Here is an 11494-nt window from a genome sequence, read left to right as displayed (position 1 = left end):
AAAATTAACATTAAAACAATTTAATTCCAATACATACAAATACTACATTTAAATATAAAAAAAATTCATAATACAAAAAATAAAAAATAATAATTCAATCTTCAACTTCTATCATCTTCCTTCAGCATAAACCTCCTTTTCTTTCATAATTAACTACCTCCTCTTATTCATAATAAATTCCGTCCAAATTTAGTATACCTACATATAAAGACATTTACAACATAAATAATTAAAAATTAAAGTTAATAATATAAACATTATTGGAGGAATCTGTTTAATCTATTTAACAACTTCTTAGTATACCTCAAAAACCTGATTATACAATGATAATTTTACCTATAACTATAAGGCAAATGAGAAAGGAATTAAGAGCATTGATTTGAAAGAGGAGAGTTGTCGTTGGGATTTGAAAGCATAGGTTGTGGGATGAGAGAGAGATTGAGGAGAGAATAAGTAATCGAGGTTATCAGATGATGAATAATTAATTAATTATTTTGTTTAACAACTCACAATTTTAATGATATTTTATTTATTTATTTTAATTATATATATATATATATATATTATATTTTAACAAATTTAATTACTTAAATATTATATATATATATATATATATATATATATATATATATATATATATATATTAACTATTAAATATTATATATAAATATAAATTATTAAATTAAAAACATTAAAAAATATTTAATATCAACTATTTTTAAAATGGTAATATTATATATATTTACTCTATTAAATAACAAATCAAATTAATTTATATAAAAATTTAAAATTTAAAATATATTATATGTATATTTTATTAAATAAATATGAATATTTCAAATTTAATTATATATATATATATTTTTTTTATTACATAATATATGAAATTATATTATGTTTTTAAATTTAAAATATATTGTCATAAAATTTTAATTTTTTTACTTATTATTTAATATATATATATATAATTTATATAATTAATTATTAATAAATTCATGTATATTTATGTAAATAATTATTAATTATATTTTAAATTTAATAAAAATATATGATTATATATCTTTCTTAGTTTATCTATCTCTAAACTTATTAATTTTTTTCTTTAAACCTTAAATTTTAATTTTTACTTTGTAATAGTATTTTTTTATTCTTATTAAATATTAAAATTTATTAATATTTTATATTTTTCATAAATACTAAATTTTATTATCATTTTTATTTTTACTTTCCCTAAAAACAATATTCCTGTGTGTATTTTTTTTTATCTTTATCTCACTTTTATTCCTCATATAAAATAAATAAAAATAACTCAAAAATTATAAATAAATTCTCATAACAACTTTTAATAAAAATATTGAATAATTTCTTTTTTACTAAAAGAATAAAATTTATTCAAACATTTAGCTGCAATAATAAAATATAATATAATAAAATTTATACAGAAGTTTTAATAATAAAATATACAAAATAAAAAAAATTAAAATAATACATATTAAAATAAGCATTATAATACTTGCTGATATTGTCCCATTTATATTAAGAATTTTTAAAATGATTGATATAGATTTGGTCAATATCAACGATTTTTAAAGTGGTTAATATAGATTTGGTTAATATCAACAGTTTTTAAAGTGGTTGATATAGATTTGGTTAATATCAACGATATCAACGATTTTTAAAGTGGTTAATATAGATTTGGTTAATATCAACCGTTTTTAAAGTGGTTGATATAGATTTGGTTAATATCAACGGTTTTTAAACTTGTTGATATAGAGTAGGTCAATATCAACCGTTTTAAATTTTCGTTAATATAGATGAGTTAATATCAACCGTTTTAAAAGCGTTTGATATTGGGCCCCTTTTGTATTAAAGGTTTTTGAAATTGTTGACATAGAGTGTAATCAATATCAACCGTTTTAAAAATCAATATCAACCGTTTTAAAATTCTATATCAACCGTTTTAAAATTCTATATCAACCGTTTTAAAATTCTGTTAATATAGATGAGTTAATATCAACCATTTTAAGAGCGGTGGATAATCAATATCAACCGTTTTAAGAGCGGTGGATATTGACCCTTTATATCTTTATTACTTTTTTAATATCAATTGCTGAAAAAACGGTTACTATTTTTTGTTACTAAATGGGTTTTTTTACCATTGATAACTAAAATTATTAAACAACTTGCTTTCGGCACTATATATTTTTATTCTTTAAATAAAAATATAAACAAATATTCAAATAAAATACTTTATTTTTATATAAATATATTATGAATTAATTTTTAAATAGGTTGTTGTATATATATTTATAATTATAAATATTATAAAATAATTAATAAAAATAGTTTTTTTTTTGTTTATACATATAATTATTTATTAAAATAATATATATATCAAATACAATTTGTGGATTTAATTAAGATTTTAGATTTGAAATTTAGTAATTAATAGAATTTAATTGATGAAATTTAATCCTTGTTAGAATATAATAATAAAAGAAAATAACGGTCGTATCAATACGCCCCGAGAGTCTCCACCTCATAATGCCACCTCCCAAATTGTGACCTCCTCATATGCTTGCTTGCTGCTGTTCATCTCTCTTCTCTCTCCACTTGAGAGAGTTCATAGATAGATGATCCAGAAGAGAGAGAGAGAGAGATTAAACTTGAATAGAATTTGATGGCGACCCATCTCCCTGATGTTTTCAAGTGTCCAATTTCTCTTGAGATAATGTCTGACCCAGTCATCCTCTCATCAGGTCACACCTATGATCGTTCCTCCATCCAACGCTGGCTTCAATCCGGTCACCGTACTTGTCCAATTTCCAAATTACCTCTCTCCGACCCCCCTTCTCTCATCCCCAATCACGCTCTCAGAAGTCTGATTTCCAATTACACAACCACCGTCTCTATTCCCCACCCAGAGAATCCACAAACGCTACTCTCCTCACTCACATCTCAATATTCCCCTCTTGATCTCAAACTCAACTCCCTCGATCAACTCACGCGACTCTCCAAACGCGACTCAGGTCTCCGCCGGAGGTTAACCGAATCGGGTGCCGTTTCCGCCGTCCTAAACTGCGTCGCCTCAGATAACCCTGTTCTTCAAGAAAGAGCCTTAACCTTACTTCTCAATCTCAGTCTTGATGATGATAATAAGGTGGGTTTGGTGGCGGAGGGAGCAATCGGCCGCGTTGTATCCGCTTTATCTTCCGCCGACGCCTCTCCCGATACCCGGGCCGTAGCCGCGACGGTGTTGACTAGCCTAGCGGTTGTTGAGGTAAATAAAGCGACAATTGGTGCTTTCCCTTATGCAATTAAGGCTTTAACTTTGCTTCTTAGTAATGGACATTCCCGAGAAAGAAAAGAGGCCACTACGGCTCTTTATACTCTATGTTCGTTTCCAGATAACCGGCGGCGAGCTGTTGAACATGGGTCGGTGCCAATATTGATTGGTATTGCTGGGTCAGGGCTAGAAAGAGCGGTGGCTTTACTGGGTTTGTTGGCGAAATGTAAGGAAGGGAGGGAAGAGATGGTGAAAGTGGGTGATTTTGTAGCGGTTATTGTGAATGTGTTGAGAAATGGTAGCTTGAGAGGAGTTCAATACGCTCTTATGACTTTGAATTCTGTCTGCTGTTACAGTGAAGATGTGTGCTTAGAGGTTCTTAGAGAAGAAGGGGTGTTTGAGTTTTGCTTGGGATTGCTTGAAGATGAGAATGAAAAGGTAAGAAGAAACGCTTCAAGTTTGATTCAACTTCTTAGAGGAAGAAATCTTTCATCTTTAGGAGAATGAGATAGGTTTTGTTTTCAATTAGTTTTAGTCATTGTGCAGACTAAAGAGATACTCTTCATAGTCCTAGGTTTTTTTAATGGTCTGTCGAACGTTGTTATACCTATATCCCAATAAAGATGGCACATTCTTGTTCAAAGATTTCTTTTGTATATATAGATTGTTAATGAATGTTTTGAACAAGGCAACAACAATCTAATTTAAATCAAATCAAATGTATGTTTTAAATTTCTTCAATACTTCAAATGGCTGGGATTGCCTTTGAGATGGGGAAGAAGCTTTACTCATTCATAATCATGCAATTTGTCTACATTCTATTTTCCGAAATCTTTTAATGATACCTTGAATATAGATTAAAATTTTGGTGGGGAAAATCAATGAAAATGAATTGTATTCATTTTGAATCTTGGAAATTTATTACATTATAAAACAAAAAAGTGATGGGGGTGTGATTTCAGATAATTTAATGTTATCAACAAGTCTCTTTTACTACACAAAGATTATCAAGTTTCTTGGGCAAAGCTATTGCAAGTATTTTTTTTCAAATGCTTCTCTTTGAGAAGCTAAAGTTTCAAATTGAACTTCATGGGCTTGTTGAAGTCTTATGGTTGGAAGAGTTGTGCTGTTGAAAGAAGAAAGATGGCAAGTTGTAAATGCGAAATGTTATCTCCATCCTTATCCATACCAATTGAGGGATTTTGTCTCCTTCTATCACGACAATTATTTTATTTTAAAAGATTCAATACATCATTAAAAAACTAAGTGTAACGAGTAAGGAGGGGAAAATTCAGGGAACTTGATGCCCTTGAATATCCTCTTAAAGGAGAGCTAAGTCCTCGAAAATCTGTCATACTTAAATCTTAGATATTTTATTAAAACGACTCTCAATTTCTCCAAACTGTGACTAACAAGTTTTCAAGACATTTGAATCATTGGGATTTGGGTCATTATAAAATTACAAAATCTCAAGTTGTTTTAAACATAGAAGTTTTAGAAATTAAGGTTTGACACTTCTTGCCAGTTCCAACAAAATCAATGCCTAACAATAAAAATCAATTTGAATTAACACCTTATAAACGTAATCAAATGCCTCGTTAATTTAATTAACAACATAAAGAGCCATCAATTATACATAAATCTAATCTCATTGCATTTGAATGATTTTTTTATAAACTAAACTATTAAACTTTCTAGGTACAAACTAAGACATTAGCCAAAAAAAAATTTGGATATTTTGAACAAAACACTAATTTAACACCTAAAGTTTTCCTTGAAATGGCTTGTCTGATCGTGGGTCATTCAGGTCAGCTTATGCCACCGGATAGATAGACAGAATCCAATTTGGGGAAAACAAGAATCAAACGTTCTTTAACCTTCAAAGTATAAATTGGGTATTTGAAGAGGGCCCTTCATCAAGCCAACATATTTGAACTTATGCTGGTTGTATTTGTCTCTGACTGCTACCAAGGAGGCTCCTCTTTTACCCAACTGCAAGTCTTGTATAAGAAGAACACATTCCTGTAAATCGGCAGGTTTGTATCCCGAAAACCTTTCAAGGTTTGCATTCCATGGATGTTTATCAGGGTGGAACATAAACCTGGAAAGGAACACAACAGAAGAAGCAATCATGGATGGCAAGAACTTGACACAGCCATAGTCCAGCAAACTCAACTCTGCCAAGTAGCATCCCAATAACTCAAACTCCAAATCAGGATATTTGCGATCCTGTTCAGAAATCCTGGAGAATCTTCTCAAGAAGGTATTAATGGTTGGACTGCTGACTTCGAATTTAAGAGACATAAGTATGTCGGCTTCCATCTTCACCACCTCTTCCTTTTTGTAAGTGTTATCTGTGATGTAGCAGAAGTCATCAAGTGTTGGAGGATTAATCTCTTGAAACTTTGATGCAATCGACATTGAAGAAACGCCAAGCAACTGCAGCCTCTGCTTATTGAGAGGATTAAGAGACAAGAATCTGTCAATGTAGGTGATTGAGAGAAAAAGTGTATCGGATTGAAGCTTGTATTCTTCTGCAACCTCCACCAACCAATCCACCAAAACCCCTCTCATGTTTGCAGTCACATCTTTCTGCACCTTGTCGATATAGTCTTGCAGCGGCCTTCTCTTTGCCTCTTTCTCCATGTTATGAAGATAATCGTAGATTTCAGTTACATAACCATCGCACATCTCAGAATCATCGAACTTCGCTGCTTCAATTTCACGTACAGCCGTATGAGTACTAATTAAATTGGAAATCCCATCGAGAGGGGATCTCTTCTTGGCGGGGGAATGCTGCAGATGAGAGTCCTGTCCGACAATTGCATCGGCTGTCCTCTTCTTCCCGAAGCGAGTAACACTCACTGAGTTTACTTTGACAGTCATACCTAATTTCTCTCGCACCCCCACGTCCTATATGATTGATTCTTCCTAGAAGAAGAAAGAGATAGACCCGGGGAAGCGAAGACGACGAAAGAGATGATGATATGGCCTGTGATTTGGGAGGGTGAATAAGAAGGCATGTTACCAGAGAAGCAGCCATGTCTGCAAATTTCAAATGTTTTCGGAAGTGGCGCTCTCTCTCACATGAAAACCAAAATTAGAACCTCAAATTCCCAAATGTTTGAAAGTGAATGAAAATTAGAATCCCAAATCCCCAAATGTTTGAAAATGAATGAAAATTTTAATTTTGTCTTTTTATTTTGAATATTGAAATTTTTGTTGCTCACATGATTTTTTTTTTTTTTGTTTTGTTTGTTTTTGTTGCTTTTTTTTTCTCTTTTCTTCATTATATAAAAAAACTTAGATTCTTTTTCTTACTTTTTTCCAAAAATATATATAAATTTTTAAAAGACTTCTTTAGTTCCGATAGATAAAAAAAAATGAGAGGGTCCCTTTTATCGTATCTTAAAAGGGTGGGGAATACAGATTTGCTTGAAAGAGGGGAATACACATTTACTTGAAAAAGTTTTTCAATAATTATTTTTTTTTTATTATATTTTATCGAAAATCCGATTGTTGTGAATAATGTATCAAAAATATTTAGATTGTTTTAGGGGAATTCTATGTTTCCTTATTATTAGTTGTAACGCTCAAAAATTGAGCTTCGGTCATGCCTATAAATACACTCGAATTTTCATATCCGAGTTTACTTCTAATATTGTCGAGTGAATCGAATTGAAAAGAGGCAAACTCAAATTGAGCTCATCTTTGAGATCAATTTCCTAAAATGGTTTTTAATTTATTTGTAACAGATTTGACTTTGAGAGTTGTCACCTATTTTTCTTCCTCAAAAATTAAGAAATAAAATATTTTTGAGATTCGGTTTTGGGCTCGGTGCATTTACATGTGGGAAATGACTATGATGTTGTGTCCCGCATTTCCGTTAAAGACGGTCTCTACTTTGAATATTTGACATTTTTTGAAAATGTGATTCTTACACTTTTTTGTTTATCTTATGCTTAGTTTGCACTTTATTTTTCTCTACATTTCTAATTTATTTTCATATTTCTAGAAAACAAAGGATTTTCTTATCCAGGCATGCGACTAGGTTCGTCATTTGGAAATATAGGAAAATATTAGGTAAGACTTTAACATACTTATAGGTAGGATGCCAACCGGAAAAACTTGAAATAATTATAGATATATCATTTAGTTCATCAAATATTGAGGTTTAATTTTATAAGAATGTAGGAAATTTTCATGAATATTTTATATAATTTAGGCACAAGTTTTTTTGGGAAAAACGGTTAATACCATTTCATTAAAAATCTCAAAAATGGGAGGGTCAAGAATCATGGCTAAACAGACCCTAGCTATGATTAAAGGATGACAAATGCACTAAGAATTAGGCTTACACAATTAGAAACAACCCCAGCAGAACTTGGCAGAAGGGAAGAGTCTGGAAAAAAATCTACTACACCTGACCTGGAAAAAGGCAGGTTCGATGTTGATATTGTGTCTTTGGCAGCGATTACATTGGATCATCCACACAAATTCAAAATCTCACAAGAAATAAAAGAGAAATGTGTCAAAGCTTGGGAGTTTGTAATTGTAAATCACTTTATAGGTAATACTAAAGTGTCATTCAATGCTGTTAGAAGTCCCCTTATGGAATTATGGGGAAAAGTTGGTATAAAAAGAGTTACTGTCAATGATCATGGATTCTACTTCCTCCCCTTTCGTAATGGTAGTGAGATTTAGGGAATTATTAAAAGTGAGTATACTTTCATCAGGAATCAAAGGTTCAAATTATACAAATGGAGTGAAGAACTCAATACAAGTCACAAACTGCCCGAGCTTGAGAAAATCTAGGATAACCTTAAGAATATTCATCCACATATATGCAGTCCAGTTGGGCTTGCATACATTGCAAGTATGATTAGAAAACCCCAAATGTTTGACTCAACTATTGAAGGTTCCTTTCATCGTTAGAGGAAGGAGAAGAAAGTTTCTCAATAAAAACGGAGGGCATGGGAAAATTCTAGGTTGGGATAGTTAGGTTTTAATGTAGTCTTTTCTGTTTGTAATCTCTGGGTTTTTTAGAATGTATGAATGTTACTAATAAGTTTTTTAGGGTCTTTTGATTGTCATCCTTAATCATAGATAGAGTTTGTTTAGCTTTAATTTCTAACCCTCCCACTTTTTGGACTTTAATGAAATGGTTTTAACCGTTTTCCAAAAAAAACTATTAAAGGTTATGAAATGGCGTCTGTTGCTAGGGTCAGTGTTGAGATACACCATGACAACTATCTTCCATTGAAGCTTGAGCTAAATGATAAGCTATGAAATTCTTTTGAAATCAGGGTACAATATGAATGGATGCCGAATAAATGTGCTAGATGTAGCACGTTCACTCATTCTATTAAGAATTGTCTAGTTAATAATGGTCAAGCATCTAATCCAGTCAGTCAGTCCAGCTCTATAAATCCTGCTAGAGAAGTAGCGTCAGCTAAGGGGGTTGCACCGGATGATAATGAGAATTTGGTTCAGCTAATTGGGCAGGATCCTAAAAATCAAACTCAAGTTGACAGAAGAAGAGTGGAGATTCAGATGGGAAGTGAAACTCAAGAAATTCATTATGCTAACAGTAAGAACGAGGTTTAGAGATTTAAAAAGTCGGGGGCAGAATCAAACTGTTGATCATGAAAGGATCAAGGGGAAAAGGTTGTGGAAGTACAAATGGGTTAAGGTTTAGAAAAAGATTAAAAAATATGTTTGGAATTGGCACAAGATCAAGAGTTAGGTTGAAGCTCAGAACAGAAGTTAGAATGCAGAAGATTTGATTCAGGTTCCAAGACATGAAGAGATTAGTGAGGCTCAGGTTCAAGAAAATAAAAATATGGGTCAAAATGTTGAGAATCTTAATCAGGTTCAGGTAGAAAGTAAAATCAGAGTGAATAAAAGGAAAGTGAGAAAGTTGAAGTGTATTTGGGTTCAGAAAAATGTTAGGTTGCAAGATCATGGTTGAGGTCGTAATGCAGAACAGGTTCTAAGTCAAGAAAAGAAGCAGATTGCGAATTTATTTGATCAAGGTTAGATTTAGGGTAAATTAGATCAGGTTGAGGATCGGAGGGATGAATGTTCAGTTCTGGGTTATGAGCAAACGCTTGATGCGGAGGTGCTTAATGAGGATTAGATTCGTAATGGGCTGGATCAAGTTGTTAATCAAAAAGTAGAAGGTTTGGGTCTGGGTCAAAATGGTGGAAATGTGAAGGAAAGGCAGATAATTTTGAAGCATGTTATGATCAGAGGTAGAATGGTAATGTTGAGGAGGCTAGGATCATGGGTCATAGACAGAAACTTCAATAGGATAATCAAGACCGGAGTAATGTGGGTGTTGGAAAGTTAAAAAGCGACCAAGGAACCCAGGGCACTGTGGATGCTGAGAGGTTGAATAGTGACTAAGTAATGCTAAATCATCTGGACGCTAACAATCTTGAAAGTGACCGAGAAGCTCAGATCCCTATAAATGCTGCGAAGTTAGGAAGTATTCATAAAACTAAGGGTCCTAAAGAAGGTCGGAACTTAGGGTGAAATCAGTAGAGTGGAATTTATAAGGATGCTAGTAATACTGAAGAAGACCGAAGAGATTTGGACCGACATGGTGCTAGAAAGCTCGATCCAAATTGTGAAAATGCAAGCATTTAAGGCCGAGGATTTTCTAATCAGGACCGAGGTTTTCGAATCCGTCAAGGTGTAGGGAAAATGGGTCTTGACCGACGTTTTTGCCATGGAGCTGGGAAATTAAACTTTGACCGAGAGTTTTTGGTTCTCAATAATGAAGCAACATTGAATTGCGACCTAAATTTTTGACAGGGTACTAAAAAAATGAACCCCGACTGAGGATGATTGGGTCCTAAAAATGCAGATCATAAACGAGACCAAAAATCCATGGGTCTTAAAATTTCCCCAACACTGAACTATTACTATGAAGATCTGAATTTCAGAAATGATTCAGATTTTATTTATAACTAGGAGAATCTAGGACCTGACAAAGCACCTAACTCAAGACACGACCAAGAAATTAAAAGAACCGAGGAAGCTCCAAAAATGGGTCGCAATCATAATATTCAAGATTCTGAGGATGTTTCTCATATGAATTGCAACCTGAATCTAAATATTTCTAATCAGGTTGGTTGTGATACAAAAGAGAAAGTTGTATGTGAACTGGGAGCCATTGACACCCTAGGTGAGTCGCCTCTAGGTCCTAATCCTCGGTCTGGAACTCATGATCGGTCTGGGACTGGTACACTTGGGCAGGATATTTTATTAAAGAAGAAAAAGATAATCAAAGATGCAGGGTTGGACTGCAACAAGTTCTAGGTAGTAGTGCTAATATTGGAAAGAGGATTAGTGAGCAATTTACAACAGATCCCGGGTTAGTAGGGTCTGGGTTAGTTGGGTCTAGGTCGGAAGATTCTGGGTTGGAAACCCCCAAAGTAGTTATGTTTGGGTCGATAGTGTATAGGTTAGCAGGCTCTTGTGGTGTGAGTTTTGGGTTGATTGAGAATTGTAATACATCGGTTAAAAGAAGACAAGTTCTTGATGGAAGAAAAACGAAGGTTGAAGCCAGATTGTTAGAATTTCTATAGATGGCTGTGAATATATTGATGTGGGTATGTTGGACAGAAGAACATGTGATTCAAATGTGACTGACCCGATTCTAATGGCAGACTTGACCAAGACACACAGTGTTTGTCATTTGACAAAATGGAGAGCCTTGAGCATAAATGCAACGATAAGGGAGGATTTAGTAGTGACATGATCCCTCTTACCTCTAATGAGACAAACCAATCTGTTTCCATAGAAGACAACCAATATAGTGGTGCTTATGATTATTATGATATTGAACATAACATTGGCTGTGAAGTTGAAATGGCTAAGTGGCAAGCTAGCCATGATGAGATCGAAGAGTAGGAGTCCAACCCGTATATCCATTCATGAATATAATGACATGGAATATACGCGGGCTCAATGACCCCATCAAAAGAAAGGAAATCAGAAGGGTCATTGATGATAAAAATTTAACCATTATTGGAAATTTTGAGACTAAGATGAAGAGTCGAAATGTGGACGTATTTTAAGGCCTTTGTATGGACAACAACTGAGATTTGGTGCACAATTCAAACATGAGGACAAGCATGATTTGGATAACTTGAGATACGAAAGTGATTGATGTTAAATTGCTGCATTTGTCAGATCATG

The 11494-nt window shown here is 33.0% G+C and overlaps 2 protein-coding genes across 2 annotated transcripts; one reads left to right on the top strand and one right to left on the bottom strand.

The window, feature by feature from the left end:
- Window positions 1–2541: 2541 nt before the first annotated feature.
- LOC124921333 (U-box domain-containing protein 8-like) lies at window positions 2542–3926 on the top strand. Its single transcript, XM_047461977.1, has one exon. It carries the CDS (start codon window positions 2681–2683, stop codon window positions 3791–3793), a length of 1113 nt encoding a protein of 370 aa, XP_047317933.1. The 5' UTR covers window positions 2542–2680; the 3' UTR covers window positions 3794–3926.
- Window positions 3927–4945: 1019 nt separating this feature from the next.
- Window positions 4946–6397, bottom strand: LOC124921830 (putative cyclin-A3-1). Its single transcript, XM_047462528.1, has one exon. It carries the CDS (start codon window positions 6170–6172, stop codon window positions 5159–5161), a length of 1014 nt encoding a protein of 337 aa, XP_047318484.1. The 5' UTR covers window positions 6173–6397; the 3' UTR covers window positions 4946–5158.
- Window positions 6398–11494: the final 5097 nt, after the last annotated feature.

This window comes from Impatiens glandulifera, chromosome 1 (genome assembly GCF_907164915.1).
Source record: "Impatiens glandulifera chromosome 1, dImpGla2.1, whole genome shotgun sequence".
NCBI classification, from domain to species: Eukaryota; Viridiplantae; Streptophyta; class Magnoliopsida; order Ericales; family Balsaminaceae; genus Impatiens; species Impatiens glandulifera.
Note: the sequence above shows the minus strand (reverse complement) of the source record. Positions and strands in the feature narration are given on the sequence as shown.

Coding starts and splice junctions, on each gene's coding strand:
- LOC124921333 (XM_047461977.1), top strand. CDS start 2,681: ATGGCGACCCATCTCCCTGATGTTTTCAAGTGTCCAATTTCTCTTGAG.
- LOC124921830 (XM_047462528.1), bottom strand. CDS start 6,172: ATGACTGTCAAAGTAAACTCAGTGAGTGTTACTCGCTTCGGGAAGAAG.